Source organism: Phacochoerus africanus, chromosome 1 (assembly GCF_016906955.1).
Source record: "Phacochoerus africanus isolate WHEZ1 chromosome 1, ROS_Pafr_v1, whole genome shotgun sequence".
NCBI lineage: Eukaryota > Metazoa > Chordata > Mammalia > Artiodactyla > Suidae > Phacochoerus > Phacochoerus africanus.
This window is the reverse complement of record NC_062544.1, coordinates 59,597,381-59,620,306: the sequence shown is the minus strand read 5'-3', so window position 1 is coordinate 59,620,306 and position 22,926 is coordinate 59,597,381. Positions and strand designations below refer to the sequence as shown.

Below are 22,926 nucleotides of genomic sequence, written 5' to 3'. Positions count from 1 at the left end.
TTCTTTTTTTTTTTTTTTGGTCTTTTTAGCACTGAACCTGCAGCATATGGAAGTTCTCAGGCTAGGGGTCAAATTGGAGCTGCAGCCACTGGTCTATGCCACAGCCACAGCAACATAGGATCTGAGTCACTTCTGTGACCTACACCCCAGCTCATGGCTACACCAGATCCTTAACTCAGTGAGTGAGCCCAAGGATCCAACCTGCATCCTCATAGATATAGTCAGGTTTGTTTCTGCTGAGCCACAACAGGAGCTCTAAATTTAGGTATTTTTAATCTCATTTTATTTGGAAGGAAATGTGGGCTCCTGGAGTTTGCCCATAAAGCTCACAACTGTGAGAACCAGCTTTGAACTACCCATGTTCTTCTCCTTGTGTCTTGCTATTTCTGGAAAGATAAATCTTAAATTCTATCTGATTATCATTAAAAATTACATTATCCATTTTGTTTTGAAAATTTGAAAATATATGAAGAAAAAAAGTCAATTGTAATATCACTGCCCAAACATAACTGCTATGAACATTTTAGTTCTTTATATGTGTGTGTGTATGTATATACATAGTACATATACACACACACACATATGTATATGTCAGGATCATAAAAATGTTTTAAGTACAGTTTTAGAACTTTTTAAAACAGTACGTTTTTGTCAGTGGAATCTGGGGGGTAAAATACAGGCTCATAGGACTTTGTTTACAGCAGGGCTGGGCTTTGAATCAACCACTCAGATGATTGGCCTATGAAGGCCAAATTGTTTAGTTCTTAGAATCAGTTCCTTTTGTGTCTACAAAGCAAGTGGCCTCTCTGTGACTTTCCATCTGTTTCCCTTTTCTTATAGAGCCTCCTTGGCCAACGGCTGGTTAAACCTAGCTCTGACATACTTTGAAAAGGCAATTGGGAACGTTATTGCTGCTAAGGGGGATAGGACGTCAGATCTGGTCAGTCTTTATGAGGAAATTGCCCAGATAGAGCAGCTGAGGCGGAACCATGACCAGGCCATCCAGTACTTGCAGCAGGTAGGTGGTTGGTTGGATGGAGCCTGGCCCAGTTCCCAGGCTTGGGCTTCTCAGAACCGGGGATGGGATCGATTTTCCTCCAGATCTGCACAAGAGACCTTCCTCAACCTAAATGACCTGGACAGAGAACACCTCCTCTGTGGGCCCATCTGCTGCAGGGCCTGATTTAAGGCAGCGCTTCCCTCCCTACCCCTCCCTCTCACCTCTGTGCCGGAAGAGGTAGCCAGGGGGTCTCCCTCAGGGAACAGAGCCCTGGGGGGCAAGTGAACTGAAGTCCCAGCAAACACAAAGGGCTTTTTCAATGAAAATCTATGATATTTTGGTGTAAAATGCTGTCATTTGTCCTTTAAACTAGTCTAGCTGGTTGTATCTCCAGTTCTAAGGTTAAACTAACAAAAGGGTGTTTTACTTGGAGCTAATTTGACAAATTCCAAGGGGAAAACAAAATAAAACATATAAAGGAATGCTCAGTCCATCTAATGAAAACAGTGTAGAGTGCTTTGTGTATCCTGTACTTCCTTGAAACTGTTAGAAACTGCTAGTTAAATTCATCTTTTCCGTCCTCACATGGAACCGTTCTTATGATTCAGGTGTCGCCCGTGGCGAAAACCAGATCAGAATACTGGATTTCCTCTGTCACCGAAAAGGCACAGTGCCATCCAACAGTATCTGTGTATGTAGACAGTCTGATACTGAAGAAGAGGCGTTGTAGACAATCTGGAAGTTCCCAGTAGAGCGATGTTAGGAAAGGCTGCCCTGAAGGCAGAGTCCACTGCCTGCAGGGAAAGCCAGTCTGGTTTTTGTGTTCAGGATTCTCTTAAAGCAGCGGTCATACCAGCATGGATAAAACAATAAATAGTGTTTCCCAACAACAAAAATAATGGTTCAGATTTATAGAATGCTTTCATTATGTGCCCTTGAGGATATATTAATTCATTTAATCCATGTAAAAATCCTATGAAGTAGGCACCATTATTTTTTAAAATATTATTTTAAGGATGAAGAAACTGAAGCAGAACGAATTATAGCTCAAGTGGTATAGCAAACAGGTGGGGGGGCAGGATTTTTTTTTTCCCCTGTCCTTTTAGGGCCACACCCACGGCATATGGGAAGTTCCCAGGCTAGGGGTCCAATCTGAGCTACAGCTGCTGGCCTACACCACAGTCACAGCAATGCCAGATCTGAACCGCATCTGTGACCTGCACCATAGCTCAAGGCAATGCCGGATCCTTAACCCATTGAATGAGGCCAAGGATTGAACCTGCGACCTCATGGGTGCTAGTCAGATTCATTTCTGCTGAGCCACGATGGGAACTTCATGGAACTTGAACTCAGAAAATTTGACCCCCAGAGCTTGACTCATAACAGCTCTGCACTGTGTCTTAGCTCCAAAGCATCTGATAATCTTGGGAGCTCCTTGAAACACCTCATGGTGTTTGGCCTGTGAAATAGGAAGTACAGGTGGCTCTTTTCTTGGTGGTGGGTATGGGCTGGATGCTTTCTTCTTTCTCTTCCCAAAGAGCAATAATAATAGTAATAAAATCTATACCTCTTTAGTGCTTGCTAAATGCCAAGTGATGTTCTAAACACTTTACATATATACATTTAATCTTTACAACAACTCTTTGTAACAAATACTATTTTCGTCACCCCTGTTTTACATGCAAAGAAAATAGTGACTTCCCTTACATCACAGTAAATGGCTGAGCTAGGATGGGAACCCAGGCAGTATGGCTCTAGGATACATGCTTTACCAGACTTTTTGTTTTTGTTTTTGATTGCACCCACAGCATGCGGAGGTCTCCAGGGCCAGGGACGGAACTTGCACCACAGCAGTGACTCGAGCCACAGCAGTGACAACGCCAGATTCCTTAACCGCTAGGCCACCAGGGAACTTCCTTACTAGACTCTTTTTGATACTGAAACTTTGAGAGGCTGAACTAAAGTTAAGATTTTATTTTTGCTATGAAACCCAACAAAAATAATAATAGCTAACATTTGGAGGTCCCACTGTAGCTCAGTGGGTTAAGAACCCAACTAGTATCTGTGAGTGTGAGGGTTCAATCCCTGGCCTTTCTCAGTGGGTTAAGAATCTGGCGTTGCTGTGAGCTGCGGTGTAGGTCACAGATGAGGCTCGGATCCTGTGTTGCTGCAGCTGTGGTATAGAATGGCAGCTGCTCTGATTTAACCCCTAGTCTGGGAAATTCCATATGCTGCAGGTGTAGCCCTAAGAAGAAAAAAATAATAGCTAACATTTACTGAGCACTTACCATGTGATGGGCGCTGTGTCTAGTGCTTTGCATGTGCCATCTCAATCTTTGCCAAACCCTAATCAATGGAAACTATGTATTCCTTCTACATGTGAAGGTGAAATGACTTGCTCAAGACTCATAGCTTGGGAAGTAGCAAAGTTGGGACTCAGAGTTGTCTCTCATCCAACTCCATGTTTAGATATATATCAGCTCTCAATCAACCAGCAATTCTGTGGGAGCTGCTATACAATCCACAAACATTGTCATTTGGGTACTTACCTTGTCGTGATTTTCTCTGTTCCAGGCCCACTCTATCTGCGTTTCTTTGTTTACTGAAGTCAGCCCCCAAGCTGCGCAGGCAAGCACTTTACTAGCCAAGGCTTACGCCATGTCTGGAGAAGCCCAACACAGGGGTAGGTAGAAGAGGTGGCCTTGCAGATGCCACGATTTCCCTCCTGGTCACAGGAGGGAAGCACATTGGTGAAAGGTCTATTTAACAATGTGGATAGATTTCAACTGGCTATTTCTGCCTGTGATGAAAAGATATGGCTGGACACCATTTTGCACAAAATCATTTACCCAAGAATTTAGACACAGTAATAGCTCCCCAAATTAGTTGGAACATCAAAACCAGTAATATCATCTGATGTTTATTGTCTTTATTCCTTTAGCATCTGAGCAAAACTCACCTGCCCAAAGAGTAGGGATTATATAGGCACTTTTGTATTTTCTCATGTTAGTAAATAAACTCTTTGTTTAGTTTTTAGAAGTTATTTGGATATTTTGAATATTATTTTCTTTAGCATGAATGTTCACTGAAGATTCTTATTCTGTGTTTTCTAATTATATTGCTCCTTTAAAAAAAGTTCCTTGTGTATACTCACAGCGTTTGTACTCCATCTATATGAGTTTTTAAAAACAGTCTTCATGGTTATTAAGGAATTTAATCTATTTGTGAATATGTAAAATTTGTTTTTAGTGAGAAAAAGTTTATGATTATAGAGTTGGGAGATTTCAAGGTCACTTTATTATTTTCTTGCATACTCATTTTTAGCTTTTAAGAAAATCTGGGAGTTCATGCTATGGCGCAGTAGTTTAAGAACCTGACTTCAGCAGTTTGGGTAGCTGTGGCAGCTCAGGTTCAATCCCTGGCTCAGCACAGGAGGTTAAAGGATCTGGTGTTGCTGTAACTGCGGCCTAGGTTGCAGCTGTGGCTCAGTTTTAATCCCTGGCCTGGGAACTTCCATGTGTTGCAAATATGACCATAAAATTTAAAAAAAAAAAAAAAAAAAAGAGTTCCTGTTGTGGCTCAGCAGAAACAAATCTGACTAGCATCCATGAGGATACAGGTTCAATCCCTGGCCTCACTCAATGGGTTAAGGATCTGGCGTTGCTGTGGCTGTGGTGTAGGCCAGTGGCTACAGCTCTGATTCAACCCCTAGCCTGGGAGCCCCCATATGCTGTGGGTGCAGTCCTAAAAGGCCAAAAAAAAAAAGAAAAAGAAACTCTGGATCTTTACCTCATAGCACCCACTAAATTCCAGATGGATTAATGTTTTTTACATCAAAAATAAAAAATATAAATTAACCAGAATAAAATACAGTATTGGAATAAAATGTACTAAAATTAAAAATTGGAAGAAAGAGGAACTCTGAGCACACAAGGATATACCAGAAGAGACTGATAGGTTTAATTATAAAAATCTAAAATTTATTCATGTCATGAAATGCTAGAAATAAAATAAAAAACAAACTCAACCAACATGAAAAGATAACCTGAATAGGCCCAAATTATTTAAAAAAAATTATAATTAACTTTCTGAGAAAGAAATCTCTAAGCCCAGATGATTTCACTGGGTAATTCTGCTTAACATTTAAAGAAGGAATAACACCCATCCTACATAATCTTTTCCAGAAAATTGAAGAGGAGAGATTACTTCACAACCCATCTTTTGAGGGTAGTATAACCCTGATACCAAAATCAGGCAAGGGTGTTAGAAGAAAAAATAAAACCAAAACAAAAAACTATAGGTCAATACCTTTCCAGCACATGAATATAAAAAGTCCCCAACAAAATACATAGCAATATATAAAAAAAGAATAACACGCCATGGTCAAGTGAGGTTTTTTTCCCTTGAGAATGTCAGGCTGGTTCAAACCTGAATTTGTGTGTTTTACCCTATTAACAACCCAAAGACAAAAAAGCACCATAATCTTATCAGTTGATGCAGAAGAAGCATGTGATAAAATTCACCATCCTTTTATGATGGAAGGGAGCTTTCTCAGTCTGATAAGGGGCATGTACAGCATCCTACAGCTAACATCATGTTTAATGACAAAAGACTGAATACTTTCCTCTGAAGATCAAGAACAAGGGAAAGCTGTCACTTACTCCTCCTAGTCAGCATAGTACCAGAAGTCTTAGTGCAATGGGCAAGAAAAAGACACATAGCTTAGAAGAAAGCTATATGTATCTCTTGGTAAATAATACAACTGGCCAAGGAACATACCATTCCAAGGAATCTATAAAACTCCTAGAACTAGTAAGTGAGTTTAAGCTTATCAAGATCAACACAGAAAAGCCAGTCAATGGTTCTATATTAGCACTGTACAACTGGAAACGAAGGTGTTTTTGTTTTTTTTTTTAATATCACTTATAATAGCCCTCTTCTCCCAAAGGAAATACTTAGGTATAAATCTAACAAGAGATGCACAGGGTCTGTGTGCTGAAACCTACAAAATCCTGATCAAAGATGTCAGAGATGACCTAAATAGGTAGAGATATACTGTGCTCGTGGATTGGAGGATTCAGTATAGTAAATATGTCAGTTCTTCCCAAATTCGTCTATGGGTTTAACTCAATTACAGTCAGAATCCCAGCAGGAATTTTATAAATATAGACAAGCTGACTCTGAAATTTATGTGGAAAAGCAAAGAAACTAAGAAGCCAAGACAATTTTTAAAAATAATACAATTGGAAGAATCATACTACTTGATTTTAAGATTTCCTATAAGGCAACAGTTATCGAGTGAGTATTACTGGTGAAGGGACAGACAAAGATCAGAATCATTGGATCACAAGGGGAGTTCAGAAATAGATCTAATTAATGGCCAATTAATTTTTGACACGGGTACAAAAGCAATTCAGTGTGTAAATGATAGTCTTCTCAACAAATAGTATCAGAATAATTGGTATCCATATGCTTGAAAACCCCTAAAACACTCTTATATTGTATATAAACATTAACTCAAAATGATTCGGTGTCCTAGGAGTTCCCATTGTGGCTTAGCAGTAACAAACCACCTAGTATCCATGAGGACATAGGTTCTGTCCCTGGTTCTGCTCAGTGGGTTAAGGATCCAGCATTGCTGTGAGCTGTGGTATAGGTTGCAGTTGTGGCTGGGATCCTGCATTGCTGTGGCTGTGGTGTAGGTCAGCAGCTATAGCTCCAATTCAACCCCTAGTCTGGGAACTGCCATGTGCTGCATGTGCGGCCCTAAAAAAAGACAGAAAAAAATCAGTATCCTAAATGTAAGAGCTAAAATTTACATTTACTCTACAATAGTCAAGAAATAATATACAACAACAGAGATACCAATATTCTCCTATCAAATTTTCAATATTTTTTAAAAAGAGAACATTTAGGATTGATGAGAGCAGTTTGATTACAAACTCCCTGAAGGGCAATTTGGCAGGATGTCACACATCTTAAAACTATGTGTATTTTAGACCTACAATGAGATCAAGTTTTCATTCATCCTATGTGAAAATTTTAAAAATTGGAAAATATCTAGTATTTGTCAGATGGTGGGTAAACAGATTGCTCATTCATAGCTGGTGGGAGTGATAGTGTAAATCGATATGAAATTCTGGGGCCAATTTGACAATATCTAGTAAAATTGAAAAGGAAACGTATAAGGAAGTTCACTGGCATTATTTGTAATCATGAAAAATTAGAAAACATCTCTTATCAATAAATAAAAGGAAAATTTGGTATATTAACTAGATAGAATTCTGTAGTGTTTAAACGGGCTAGATTTTATAAACAAAAGAGAAGGTGAATTTTTTTTGGTTGCACTCCCAGCATGCAGAAGGTCTTGGGCCAGGGATCGAACCTGCACCACAGCAGTAACCCAAGCCACAGCAGTGACAATGCCAGAATCTTAGCTTCTAGGGCACCAGGGAACTCTAAGAGAAGGTTAATTTTTAAAAACAGCATTAAGGAAAAAAAATAACTTGCATTTTTAGGGCACAGAAAATACTATTTTATGGTTACATATATGTAAACATGAGAAGTGAACTGCAAAATAAGTAAAACTGCCTCAGAATGTGCATCGAAATGTAAACAGAGGCAGAGACTTCTGGCTATGGTTTTGTGAAGAGGTCTGTGTATTCTCTTAACACCCACAGTGCGCACGCGCGTGCACACACGCGCACACGCACACTCACACTGTATAACATGATTAAAAACAACCACCACCACTACCACCATTTCAGGGCATTGGAACTAGAAAAGCAAACAACACATTGCAAAAAACTGTTTGAGCTTTAGGCGATAAGAGTGTCTTCCTGGCCATCTTGCCTGGGGTGCTCTCATCCATCCACGGCCCCAGCTCAGTCCATGAGAAGAGCAATTTTATCAGCATGGGCCTCGCCAAGAGATCCAGCAGGTTTGCTGGCCGAAGAGACTGCTGAATCACTTTACTGCAAGGGGGAAACGCCTATGGATTTATCAGGTAAAAGTGGTTAACTTAGTGGGAAACGAATTGGGGAAAGCCTGATATTTGTTAGCTTGAAGTTGCTGTACTGGTTGGTGTCAGTTGCAGGCCAGTCAGAAATTTTAACCAGAAGAACCTGGGAATGAGAGAGCCATAGAAGGGCTAGATAAGCTCTCCCAATGTCCCTGGCCCACTGAAAACTACATACACATGCAGGGGACTCTGGAAAGTCCAGGGGAAATTAAGAACCAAAGGAGACTTGAAATGTGGTAGCGCTTTAAATGCACTCCCCAGTCAACATACAGATCACTCACAAAGCCAGAGTCTGGAGCTACTTGAGCACAACCTCTTCCCAAGCCAGTGGGTCAACACTAAGCTATGCAGACACAGGGTCACCCCTGGGACTCCAGACTAGAAAGAAAAATACACATTAAAACCTGAGCAAAGACTTTCAGTTTCTCGTCCAGTATGTAGGAGCTTGGACAAACTGAAAAATCAACAACTCTTCTTAGATCTTGCAGAGAAGTGAGATCACAGAGCAAGCTGATGCCCCTGAAATTAGACAGGCAAATACAGAGGATCCCAATTTACCAGAACAGATAACACATCTTCATAGGGATGAGGACTGGGGTAGGAAAACCGGAACTGCAACTGATAAATTTCTGGAAGCTCAGTGTGGGCAAGTCTGAGAGTTAAAAATTCCAAGGGTATTCAGTCGTAGGGGAGCCCCCACACTTTTGTGTTTTATCTCCAGGAGTTTGACCACATTCTCAAAGTGAATATTGCAGAAAAATCCCCCGTTGCTTCCAGAAGGGAGTGAGGAGGAGTAACCATTTGAAAATATACCAGAGCATTCTGCTTAACAAGGTTTGTCTTCAAGAGAAACTACTTTTACCAGATCCTAACTATTGGGTTTTTTGTTGTTGTTTGTTTGTTTGTTTGTTTGTTTGTTTTTTGGAGCCTAACTAGCCTGGGGACATGGAATTGCCCAGCTCCAGTCTCCTCCATCCTATGTACCTGCGGGATGGGGAGACTGTGAAGTTCACAGTCCAGAGGCATGGGCTCACCAAAAGACTGGGACCCCATGAGAGGACTCTAAAGAGTTTCCCTTCCCGCAACCCCTTACTACTACATTACTAAAGGGCTTTTTAGAGCCTTTTATCTAATACATCATGACCAGCTAGCAAGAAAAAATTACAAGGCATACTGAAAGGCTAAAACACAATTTGAAGAGACAGAGCAAGCATTAGAACCATACACAGATATGGCAGGTATGCTGGCATTATCAGACTGGGAATTTAAAACAACTATGTGATGTCCAAGGGCAGAAGGTGGATTTTCTAGCTCAGGAAGACAGAGAATTCACTCTTCCTCTGCCTTGGTTGTTGTTCCTGTTTTATTTGGTCCTCAAGAGACTGGATGACACCCTCCCACATTGGTGAGGGTAGACCTTTACAGAGTCTACTGATCCGGTTGCTAAGCTCTCTTGAAGACACCCTCACAGACACACTCAGAAATAATTATTATTTTTTTTTGTCTTTTGTCTTTTTAGGCCTTCACCCATGGTGTATGGAGTTTCCCAGCCTAGGGGTCTAATTGGAGCTGTTCCTGCCGGCCTACGCCAGAGCCACAGCAATGCCAGATCTGAGCCGTGTCTGCGACCTACACCACAGCTCACGGCAACGCTGGATCCTTAACCCACTGATCGAGGCCAGAGATCGAACCCGCAATCTCATGGTTCCTAGTCGGATTCGTTTCCCCTGAACCATGACAGGAACCCCAGAAATAATGTTTTCCTAGCTATTTGGGCATCCCTTAGCCCAGTCAAGTTGACACAAAAGTAACCACTCTTTTTCAACTTGATATGTGTGCATAGTAAACATAACCCCCAAATAAAGACAATAACAGAGTCATAATTCCAGCTGACATGATACAGCTATCTGAGATGCAATTGCAAACACCCTAACCCCTTCCTCAGAAGAAGAGGTAAAGTTCTTTTAGGATGTTTACTTGTCTCCTGGTATCCCATAACTTGAAAGTATGATGTAAAATCAATGATACTTAAATACTGGTATAAAGATAATACATCTTATATAACATAAGAGAATAAAAGAGGGAAGAAAACAAAGGATATTTGCTTAATGTGTGTATATATATACACACACAAATGTATCCACAGCAAAATAAGGAGGAAATACCCATTACAATTACAGTCCGCATTTCTGTAACTGTTATGTGGTCATAGGTGGTATTTATAACTACCTTTTTCTACTACTCATTGTATATTCCTTTTGTCTTTAGCAAGCACCTCAGCTGGTAATAGTTCTTTACCTGGTGAGGTGACTCAAACCTTCATTCCTGAAGGTTCTGGGTCTTTACTAATCTGGCCAGGATTGGGATGTTGTAGTTTCCCATTGACCTTAATCACAAGGCATAGCGATACTATAAGAAGCCCTAAGGGATCTCCTGTATTCCAGTCTCCATTGTGGAGAGGTACTTTGATTTCCCCTTAGTGGTCCGGATCAGTCACCCCAGTGAGCACAATAACTCCTTTCCTTGTCTATTGATTCAAAGGCATGAGGAACCCAAAGTGGTCAGGTGTTGGTCTTAACTTCCAGTTCAGTGGAATCACTGCTGTTTTTCCTGGTGGAAGCATTTTCTCCTCTGGAACTAAGACCTCTAGGCCAGCAGAGCATAAAGTTATGGGAGCAGAAAGACTTTTGCTAATGGGTCATGAGGTACTAGTGAGAGATGCTACTCACATTTCTACCCTTGATTCCTAGACCTGTGAAAACTCCCTATTAGAGAAATAACACCATATGCTGGATCTGATTCAGAGAATATACAGCTTTCTGGAGAGGCTCGACCCAGCCTTGCAAATTATTGCCACCTATCTGACACTGTAACTGAGTCTTCAAAAGGCATTCCACTGTTCTATCAAGCCAGCGGCTTGAGGGTGGTGGTATCCATCCTAAAGTGGTGAATTCCTTGAGCACGGGTGCATTGCCACCCTTCGTGTGCTGTGAAGTGAATTCCTTGATCTGAAGCAATATTGTGTAGAATACCATGATGGGGAAAAGAGAGTTCTGTAAGTTCACAGATAGTAGTTTTGGCAGAGGCATTGCATGCAGGAAATGCAAGTCTGCATCCAGAGTGGCTATCTATTGCAGCTATCTGCCCCTTCCATGATGGAAGTTGTTCAATAACCAATCTGTTACCAGGTAGATGGCTGATAACCTGGGGAAAGGTGCCATATTGGGAGCTCAGTGTTGGTCTCTCTGCTGGCAGATTGGGCATTCAGTGGTGGCCATAACCAGGTTGGCCTTGGTCAGTGAAACTCCATGTTGGTACCAAAGTCTTTATTAGTCAGTGTTCTTGAGAGAAATATAACAGGGTATGTAGATAGAGATAAGTAAAAGGAGCTAAATTGGCTCAATTGTGGTTATAGAGGATGAAAAATACCATAATCTGCCATCTGCAAGCTAAAGAACCAGGAGCACTGGTGGCAAAATTTAGTCTGAGTCTGAAGGTTGAGAACCAGGGGGAGCAGATAGTGTAAATCCCAGTATTAGGCCAAAGGCCTGAGAACTGGGGCATGTGGTGGTGGTGGGGGAACTGGTATAAGTCTTGGGGTCCAAAGGCTCAAAGGGCAAGAGTAGATGGATTTCTCAGCTCAAGAGGAGAAAATTCACTCTTCCTTTGCCCTTTTCTGATTCTGTTCAGGCCCCCAGTGGATTGGATGATTCCTACCTCTTTTGGTAAGAGTAGATCTTCTTTACTCAGTATAAATTTAAATGCTAATATCTTCCAGAAGTACCACCACAGACACACCATGAATTATACTTTTCTCTTTTATTTTCCCTTTTTGGCTGCCTGGTAGCATACAGCATTCTCAGGCCAGAGGTGTTAGATCTGAGCCGCAGTCATGACCTAAGCTGCAGCTGCGGCAACGCTGAATCCTTAACCCACTGTGCTGGCTGGGAATTGAACCTGCATCCCAGTGCTCCCAAGAAGCCACTGATCCCCTTGCATCACAGCAGGAACTCCCAGAAATTATGCTCTACCAGCTTATCTGGTATCCCTTAGCCCAGTAAAGTTGACACATAAAATTAACCATCGAAAGTATGTATTTTGGTGGCAGGGTTATATTGGAAATCTCTGTTATCTTTCATTCAATTTTGCTGTGACTGTAAAACTGCTCTAAAAAGTTATTAATCAAAAGCAAAAATGAAAAACCAAACATACAAATAACACCAGAGCAAGGACATTAGCCTCCAAACTCCATGCGGAAGACAGATTTTGTAGTTTACTTAAAAAACAAAACAAAACCCCACAAAGATGTATCAGAATCTGTTATTGCTCCTATATATTATCTAAAATGTACAGTTGTCAACAAAAAAGAAACAAGAGTACAAAGATATAGGAATCTGTGACTCAAACAAAAAAAGATCATCAATAAAAATGGACTCTGAGTGGGCCAGATGTTGGATTTAGCAAAGATGTCAAAGCACCTATCATAAATATGTTCAGAGAATTAAAGGAAAGTGTTTGAAGAATTAAAAGAAATTGCTATGAAAATTACTTAGTAAATAGGAAATCTCAATAGAGAAATATAAAACTACTTTTAAAAAACCAGCTAAAATGGAAATTCTGGAGTTTTTTTTTTTTTTTTGTCTTTTTGTCTTTGTTGTTGTTGTTGTTGTTGTTGCTATTTCTTGGGCCGCTCCCTCGGCATATGGAGGTTCCCAGGCTAGGGGTTGAATCGGAGCTGTAGCCACCGGCCTACACCAGAGCCACAGCAACGCGGGATCCGAGCCGCGTCTGCAACCTACACCACAGCTCACGGCAACGCCGCATCGTTAACCCACTGAGCAAGGGCAGGGACCGAACCCGCAACCTCATGGTTCCTAGTCGGATTTGTTAACCACTGCACCACGACGGGAACTCCTGGAGTTTTAAGATATGGTAACTGAATGAAAAATGTGTTAATGGTCTCACCATCAGATCTGAGATGGCAGAAAAAGGTAGAGATCGCTCAAAGGTAGGTCACTAGAGAAGGTCCAATCCAAAGAACAGAGATAGGAGATATTGAAAAGAAATGGAGCAGAGTATAAGATGTCTCTGGGAACACAGCAGATGTCTCAACACTCATGTAATGGGAGCTCCATAAGGAGAGGTGAAAGAATGAGCCAAAAAATCATCTAAAGAAATAATGGCCCCAGAGTTCCCAAATTTGTTTTGTTTTGTTTTTTTGTCTTGTTGCCTTTTCTAGGGCCGCATCCTCGGCATATGGAGGTTCCCAGGCTAGGGGTCTAATCGGAGCTGTAGTCACCGGCCTACGCCAGAGCCACAGCAATACAGGATCCGAGCCGTGTCTGCGACCTATACCACAGCTCACGGCAACGCCAGATCCTTAACCCACTGAGCAAGGCCAGGGATTGAACCTGCAACCTCATGGTTCCTAGTTGGATTTGTTAGCCACTGAGCCATGATGGGAACTCCAAGAGTTCCCAAATTTGGTAAAAATGTTATCCACAGATCCAAAAGTCTCAATGCCAAGCAGGGTAAGCACAAAGAAAACCACAACTAGACACATAGTCAAATTGCTGAATGGCAGGGAAAATCTTAAAAGCAGCAGTGGAAAAACAACTCTATACAGGGGAACAATTTGATTAATGGTTGATTTTTCATTAGATAAATGGAGGCCAGAAGGCAGTGGAATAACATGTTCAAAATACTGTAGTAAAATTCAGCCAAGAATTGTACATTCAAGAAAACTGTCCTTCAAAAATTAAGGTAAGATAAAAACATTTCCTGATAAATAAACACAGGATTTGTTGGTAGTGGTCTCGCCCTAAAATGCTAAAGGAAGCCCTTCGGCTGAAAGAAAATGACAGCTGATGGTAACTCAAATTCACAGAAAGGAATGAAGAGACTTGGAACTGATAAGTATGTAGATAATTATTATAGGTTATATATACAAACACAAATTTTCATCAACTTGTGAATGTGTAAACAAAACATTATATATGCTACTCATCAATAAAAAGGAGTGAAGTACTAATTCATGCAATAACATGGGTGAACCTAAAAAACAGCATACTAAGTGAAAGATTCTAGCCTGAAAAGACTACATATCGTATGGATCCATTTATGTGACATTTCTAGAAAATACAAATGCATGGAGATGGAAAATAGGTCAGTGATTGCTTGAGACTGGGGCTGAGAGCCAGAATTGACTGCAGCCAGCCCTAAAGAGCTATTTTGGGGGGTGATGGACGTGCTTTAAAACTGGATTTTGATCACGATTACAAAACCTTATAAACTGACTATAACTTTATCAGATGGTATAATTACAATTTGAGAGTGTATGGTACACAAATTGTACCGTAATACAGTGGTAAAAAAAAAGATGTTAACATTGCTTTTCCTAAGTGATGTGTATGGAGATAATTTTTATTTTCTTGTTTCTCTGCATTTTCTAGACTGATTACATAAACATCTATTATGTTTGGAATAAAAGATAACATTAAGAGTAAAGTTTTAAACAATAACAACTGTGTATTTAAAGTTCTTTTAAAACCAAAACTCATCCTCTCTCTCTCTCTCTCCACACACGTGTACACTGAATAGAAACCCCAGTAAACAGCAATCTCCATCAGACTTTAATTTAGCTAAAAACATGGTCTTGCATTGTACTTGGGAGTGTAATGGGGTGGTTATTTGGGGACTTAGGATAAGACTCTTCAGACATAAGCTTTCTTTTCCTACAGAAAATCCATGCATTTCATGAAGAGAATAAAATCAGGTCATCATCTGATGCCATCAAATTATATCTCAGACTTTTTGAGGTTTTTATGAGTCCTTGAAAGAGGACGGGCATAGGCTTTAAGCATGAAAATGTCTGATTAATTGAGCCAAAGCTGAAATTAGATACTTGTAAAGGCTAGCAGCTTGCCTTAGATAATTGTGTTTCTTTTTTTGCAGATGCTGTTGAAATATATTTTTTAAAAAGTATCACTGCATATCAAACACCATTGGGCCCAGAGGATTATGAAACACTGAACACTAGTGAAGAATTTTGCAAATGGCTTATCCAAAATGGGGAAAAACTGGTAAATATCATCAGCTCATAAATGTAATTGCTAGATTTTTTATTGAATAGGAACAGCCTTTTTCATCTTATAATTCTGAAACTGGAGTGCTGAGAAGGCTCAGGTTAAGCCAGAAATAAAAATAGGGCTGGTGCGGCTTGCAATATTAGTTGTAAAAATTATTTTGCTGGAGTTCCTGCCATGGCTCAGTGATAAACAAACCCGACTAGTATCCTTGAGGACACGGGTTCAATCCTTTGCCTCGCTCAGTGGGTTAAGGATCCGGCATTGTCGTGAGCTGTGGTGTAGGTTGCAGATACAGCTCGGATCCCTCCTTGCTGTGGCTGTGGTATAGGCCAGCAGCTATATTTCTGATTTGACCCCTAGCCTGGGAATCTCCATATGCTACAGGTACAGCCCTAAAAAGACAAAAGTAAAAAAAAAAATTATTATTTTTTTTGTATCTAGAAACATGACGTTCTTCAAATCCAGGTCATGTATGACCTCTGGTCTTGTACATTTAATATTTCAAGTCAAAATTGGCTTTCACCTTTGGATATAACTGATAGTTTCTTTTTCTCTTGATTCCTTGTTTCCTTCTCAGTTTCTGGTCTTCAGCTCTTTATTAGCTAAACTTTTGCTTTCACACAAAAGTCATAGAACATGCTTTCGATTGCTGGCTTTTTTACTTGGAAGTCTTTTGAGTCTAAGCTCTTACTCAAAAACTTTGGACCTGAACTTTATGTGTTGAGTCAGCATGAAGGCAATGAAGACCTTTATTCATCATGAGATCCCACATGACTCTGATCTGACCAACTTTATTCTTCCTCAGGCTTGTGAGAAACAGACAGGAACCTAGCATGGTCTCATTGGTCATGTGAAAGCCAGTTTAAGAGTAGGGCTCTAGACACATAATAAGTAAGAATTTTTTTTTTCAAGGAATGAAGAAAAAACTTTTATTCTACATTTGAACATTTTTATAAATGATGATATTTTCTTTCATCCTATTTTAATTGCCACTTGTAAAGGCAGAAAAACCTTATAGTGGTTTGCAACATTTTTTTTTCTTTTTTTTTTTTGGTCTTTTTGCTATTTCTTTGGCCACTCCTGTGGCACATGGAGGTTCCCAGGATAGGGGTCGAATTGGAGCTGCAGCCACCAGCCTACGCCAGAGCCACAACAACGCTGGATCCGAGCCACGTCTGCAACCTACACCACAGCTCACGGCAACGCCGGATCGTTAACCCACTGAGCAAGCGCAGGGACCGAACCCACAACCTCATGGTTCCTAGTCGGATTCGTTAACCACTGCGCCACGACGGGAACTCCCTGCAACATTTTTTATAGTGGTTGCGATATTTTCTGTTGGTTCAGAAGATTAAGTTGAGATAGCAAAGCCAAAGATTGATCTAATATTTTAATTTCCAAGATGTAAAAGTTCTTCGCCAGAATCTCATGGCTTATCCTCGTTATGCTCTGATACAATGAACATCATGACTTTGTGATAAGACACCAGTAGCAATGCCTAAGAGCTCTCTGCTTCTAACCAAGTGAACCAAGCTCCTAAGCAGAGATGCAAAGGCACCTGAGTGCCAGGTGGCTCTGCATCTCAACCACAGGCAGGACTGTGGACAGGTCACCTTTGCTCCTAGAAAACAAGCTCCATGAGGGCAAGGGTTTTTGCCTGTTTTATTCACAGCAGTGTCCCTAATGCCTAAAGCAGTGACTGGTACATAGTAGGTGCTTAGTAACTGCTGAATTACTTTGCTGAATTTTATTTTATTACTATTATTATTATTATTATTTTTTGGCTTTTTGCTATTTCTTGGGCCGCTCCCGTGGCATATGGAGGTTCCCAGGCTAGGGGTCTAATAGGAGCTGTAGTCTCCGGCCTACGCCAGAGCCACAGCAACGTGGGATCCGAGCCACGTCTGCAACCTACACCACAGCTCACGGCAACGCCGGATCGTTAACCCACTGAGCAAGCGCAAGGACCGAACCCACAACCTCATGGTTCCTAGTCAGATTCGTTAACCACTGCGCCACGACGGGAACTCCTATTTTATTATTATTATTTTTTTTTTTGTCTTTTTGCCTTTCCAGAGCCACTCCCGGGCATATGGAGGTTCCCAGGCTAGGGGCCTAATCTGAGCTGTAGCCACCGGCCTACACCAAAGCCACAGCAGTGCAGGGTCCGATCCACATCTGCGACCTACACCACAGCTCATGGCAACGGCGGATCCTTAACCCACTGAGCAAGGCCAGGGACCAAACCTATAACCTCATGGTTCCTAGTTGGATTCGTTAACCACTGCGCCACAACAGGAACTCCCGTCAGCTGCATTTCTATATACTAATGATGAACAATCTGAAAAGGAAATTAAGAAAACACTCCCATTGAATTTCCCATTGTGGCTCATCAGGTTAAGAACCTAACTAGTATCTATGAGGATGTGGGCCTTGCTCAGTGGGTTAAGGATCCGCCATTGCTGAAAGCTACAGCGTTGGTTGCAGATGAAGTTCAGATCTGGCATTGCTGTGGCTCTGGTGTAGGCCTACAGTTGCAGTTCTGATTTGACTCCCCCCTGCCCCCAGCCCAGGAACTTCCATATGCCATGGGTGCAGACCTAAAAAGCCAAAAAAAAGAAAAGAAAAAACACTCCCATGTATAACAGCATCAAAAAGAATGAAATATTTAGCAATAAACTTAACCAAGGAGGTGAAAAACTTGTACACTGAAAAAATAGGAAAATAATCTATTTACATGCATGTTTTCCTATTCTGAAAAATGCAAATATAATATAGAGCCTTGAAATTCCTAAATTATTGGCAGTGTTTCCTAGAAAGCAACAATTGACATCCTTTTTATGTTTATTCTGACAGGCTACGTATGAAGGATTTTGATTACATACTCAAACTCAGTTCCAAAGAAATGTTCTGTTTATAAATGTCAACATAGTTAATACAGGTGAAGGGTGATGTGCCGTTCTTGAGGATGCCAGCAATAACTATACCTCTTCACTCTCTCTAAAGAAATCACATTGGGAAATCCAATGAGTATAAGCAATGTTGTTCTATGAATAACTTCCAAGATATACTTAATTTTTCTCTAAATCATATATGCTGTAGAGTAAGTAGTTAAGAGTGAGAGCTGAGCTGAAAGACAACCAGCCTGGACTTAAAAAAAAAAAAAAAAATCCAGGAGTTCCTGTTGTGGTGCAGCGGAAATGAACCCGACTAGGACCCATGAGGTCTCGGGTTCAATCCCTGGCCTTGCTTAGTGGGTTAAGGATCCAGCATTGCCATGAGCTGTGGTGTAGGTCGCAGACATAGCTCGGATCCCGTGTTGCTGTGGCTCTGGCGTAGGCCAGCAGCAACAGCTCCCGATTTGACCCCTAGCCTGGGAACCTCCTCATGGTGCGAGTGTGGCCCTAAAAAAAAAAATCCAATATAGGGGAGTTCCCTGGTGGTCTAGTGGTTAGGACTCAGCACTTTCACCACTGTGGTCCAGACTCAGTACCTGGTCTGGGAACTGAGATCCCACAGCAAGCCACTGCAAGCAGAGGCCGAAAACAAAAAAGTGCTAATATTCCGAAAGAAAGGGAAGGAGAACTGCTCCAGACTAAAGAAGACTAAAGAGGGAGTTCTCATGTGGTTCAGTGGGTTAAGTTTCTGGCATTGTCACTGCAGTGGCTTGGGTCTCTGCTTTGGCAGGAATTTGATCCCTGACCCAGGAACTTCCACATGCCACAGGTGCAGCCAAAAAAATAAAAAATAAAAATAAAGAAGACTAAAGAGAAGTTCCCTGGTAGCCCAGTAGTTAAGGATTCAGTGTTATCACTGCTGTGGCTTGGGTTCTATCCTTGGCCTGGGAACTTCCATATACTGTAGGTGAGGCCAAAGGAAAAGAAAGAAAGAAGACTAAAGAATTACGAAAACTAAATGTAATAATGTGATTCTTTTTTTTTTGTCTTTTTGTATTTTCTAGGGCCACACCCATGGCATATGGAGCTTCCCAGGCTATGGGTCTAATTAGAGCTGTAGCTGCGGGCCTACGCCACAGCCACAGCAACGTGGGATCCGAGCTGTGTCTGCGACCTACACCACAGGTCACGGCAATGCTGGATCCTTAACCCACTGAGTGAGGCCAGGGATTGAACCCACAACCTCATGGTTCCTAGTCAGATTTGTTAACCACTGAGCCATGACAGGAACTCCTGTAATATGTGATTCTTGATTGGACATTAGATTATTTAAAGTTATAAAGAATGTTATTAGAAAATGGGGAAATTTGAATATGGAGCATATATTAATATATCAATGTAAAAATTTTTGAGTGAGAGTATTATTGTAGTTATGTGGGGAAATGTTCTTGTTCTAAGAAGATACAAGCTAAAGTATTTGGGGTGAAGTATCTGAAGTACAACTTATTTTCAACAGAAAATGTGTATATATTCATATATATAATGTTATCTAATACATATACATATAATTTTTTATTATAGTTGATTTACAATGTTCTGTTAATTTCTCTTTCTTTCTCTCTTTTTTTTTTTTTTCCTTTTAGGGCTGTACCTACTGCATATGGAAATTCCCAGGCTTAGGGTGGAATTGGAACTGTAGCTGCCAGCCTACACCACAGCCACAGCAATGCAGGATCCTTAACCCACTGAACAAAGTCAGGAATCGAACCCTCATCCTCGTGGATACTAGTCAGGTTTGTGACCTGCTGAGCCACAATGGGAACTCCCTATACATAAATTTTTTAAAGAGAGAATGCAATAAAGCAAATGTAACAAAATGATAGCCATTAGTGAATCCAGTCAAAAATACTATGTTTATTCATTCTACTATTCTTTCAGTTTTTCTAAAGGTTTGAAATTTTTTTAAAAAAGCAGTTAAAAAAAAAAGAGCAAGGGCTATGGAATTCACACTGTCTGGTTTGAATCTTGATACTGGTAACTCTAGCCTGTGTGATCTTAGGCAAAAACCTTAGCTTTTATTAATTCCCATTCCTTCATCTGTAAAAAGAGTAAATTTCTCTCATAGGATAGTCATAACGATTAAATAATATTATATATATGCATTAATTATTATTATGAATTATAAGCTTGGAATTTAACTCTTTATGGAAATATTACTTAGGTGACACGTCACAGCTGACTGATCCTGGTGGGTTATACCACTGTGGAGTAGAAGGCCTCCTACAGAGAGTTCATGGAATTCAACTGGCATGCTCCTTCAGAACTACCAGGCTAATTAAAAAATATGTGTATTTTTTATTCCTTAGGAGGCTTACAGACTGCTAAAGGCTTCACTGAAGTCTCAAGTCATCCACTATGGGGACTATTGTGAAAAAGTGGCTGAAACGTTTTATAACATGAGCAGCATCCGCTTTGCCAAAGGAGAGCTCAAAAAAGCAATTCAGCTGCTAAGGAAGGTGAATACTGGCTGGTTTTGTTACATTTGCTCCTAGGCCTATAAGCACAATATGAGGAGAGAGAGAGAATTATGTATGTGTCTGTGTGGAAAATTTTTCCTTCCCTTCCCTCTCTCTCCTTCCTTTCTTCCTTTCCTCCCTCCCTCTCTCCTTTTGTTTTTTGTTTTTTGTCTTTTTGCCATTTCTTGGGCCGCTCCCGCGCCATTTGGAGGTTCCCAGGTTAGGGGTCCAATTGGAGCTACACCAGAGCCACAGCAACGCGGGATCCGAGCCACATCTGCAACCTACACCACAGCTCACAGCAACGCTGATCCTTAACCCACTGAGCAAGGCCAGGGATCGAACCCGTAACCTCATGGTTCCTAGTCGGATTCGTTAACCACTGTGCCACAACGGGAACTCTTTCTTTCTTTCTCTTGATAGCTTTAGTTGAGGGAGGGAGTGTCTGCGGGATGAGGGGTTAGGAGGATGGGGTAGTGAGTAGTGTCAGTTCGTGTATTTTCTAGCTCTCTCGGGTCTCTAGTTAGTTCATTCTTTGCTTTTCTTGTTTCTTGATTTCTTTCCTTCATCACTTCAGTACTTCTTCTTCAGGTCCTTTCGTTTTTCTGTCTTTCTTTCTTTCCCTTTCTTTCTTTCCTCTCTCTCTCTTCCTCTTTCTCTTTGTTCCTCTTCCTCTCTCTCTCCCTCTCCCTTCCTTCCTTCCTTCGAAGTGTTCTCTTTTGAAAATTCTTCATTCTTAAATGTGCTGAGGGAGAATAGCACTAGAGAAGCTTTTGTTGTGTCCATGCCTGGACCAGAGTCTTGAGAGAGTAACACCCTAATCCTGGAATCTTGGTATGGTGGTAGCAGAATCTTGTGGAAGCACCCAAGATTGTGTTGAAATAAGGAACACTTTATATAGCCATCCTTACCCAAGTACTGGTTCCCCTTCCAGGATGCTGAGACAACCCTAGAAGTCATTCCCTGGTAGTAAGAGGTGGCAAGAAATGTGACCACAGTTGTTCAACCAGTCAATATACTAACAGACCAAGCTAATGACTTGGTAAGATTGGTAATGATATCGCTACACAGAACCCAGATATGTTCAATGTCAGAGGAAAAGTTGGTAAAGGTCAACTAATATTCAAGAGGGAAGAGTCAAAAACAATCCACACATGTACATTGGTAAATATCAAGTCTGGAGATATTTTTTCTGATTTCAGGTTAACTAAATATAATCAGAAAATAAGTACAAAAATATTAAATAACAGGAGAAAGAAAACTTTATTTTGAAGATTCAGAGAAAAATAAAACCTTTGAAAATAAGGTATAAGGATACATGGATGGCAGCTATGTAATGGAATCATAAATTTGTAAGGAGAGAAAACTTTAAAATGAAAGGATGACATTCTGAGGCCAAAAGATGAGATTAAAATGCTAAGGGTGAATTAAGAAGGAATTTCAAGGAAACAACAAATTAAAAAATTCAAATCCACACTGAAAATAGTGAAGAGAGCTTAACATGTAGTAATGTTGAGCAATATTTCCCAAATCTAGAACTGCAATAGAGTCTGTAATCAACAAAACAAAAATGAAACAGAAAAGAGATTCCTGAGTCCCACCCCAGACCATCAAATCAGTTCTAAGAGTTGTGTCCAGAATCTGTGTTTTTAATACTTTTAGAGATGTAATATCCTGTTAGTATTAAGAATCAGTAATTTATATGGTAAACTTGAAAATCTTTCCTATAATGCAGAGGAAAAGGAGAGATGGATATAATGAGAAAGTAGTTGATGTGGAGGACAGATTAGAGATTCAGCCAAAGAATTCTATGTATTTCTGAAGAGGAGCTTTAATACTTGGGATAGAAACAGTAATCAAAGAAGTCATTGAAGACAACTTCTCTGAAGTGAAAAAAAAAAAGACCCCAGCATATACATTATAAAGTCTTACCCCATTCCATACACAATCAATGAAAGGAGAGCCCCATCTAGATTTTACCTGGCAGTGAGTGTTTGATGGCATGACTATATCCTCCTTTTGGAGTAGCAGTTCAACATGGAGATTTAGGATAGTGAAAGGGCAGGGAGGGTCTGCATCTTTGTTATTAGGTTTTATCTTCAAGGCTTTAGATATGGCCGCTACTCCAATGTCTCAGCCCAGAAAGGAAGAGAATAGAACTGTATGGTAGAAAATTGATGGAACAATGTAAACCAGCTATAATGGAAAAAAAATAAAAATCATTAAAAAAAGAAAGAAAAGCAGTATGACAGTGGGGCTACTGTTTGGGGTTTGAAAACCATCCTTATGCTGGATATCCACTAACAATAGGATGCTGCAATAACAATCCGGCATAAAGAGGGTCATGCATACATAATCCTAGTGACACTTTTGGCTAACACTTCTCTTGAGCAGTTCAGGTTTC

At 40.6% G+C, this 22,926-nt stretch overlaps 1 protein-coding gene across 1 annotated transcript in view; it reads left to right on the top strand.

The window, feature by feature from the left end:
• Positions 1–20,575, top strand: part of TTC23L (tetratricopeptide repeat domain 23 like) — a 42,390-nt gene extending 21,815 nt beyond the window's left edge. Inside the window, exons 7-10 of the mRNA XM_047767322.1 lie at positions 841–1,018; positions 3,575–3,683; positions 14,976–15,103; positions 20,373–20,575. Of these exons, the coding sequence (XP_047623278.1) occupies positions 841–1,018; positions 3,575–3,683; positions 14,976–15,103; positions 20,373–20,558 (601 nt within the window). The 3' untranslated portion in view covers positions 20,559–20,575. The remainder of the gene's footprint in view (positions 1–840; positions 1,019–3,574; positions 3,684–14,975; positions 15,104–20,372) is intronic.
• The last annotated feature ends 2,351 nt before the right edge of the window (positions 20,576–22,926 follow it).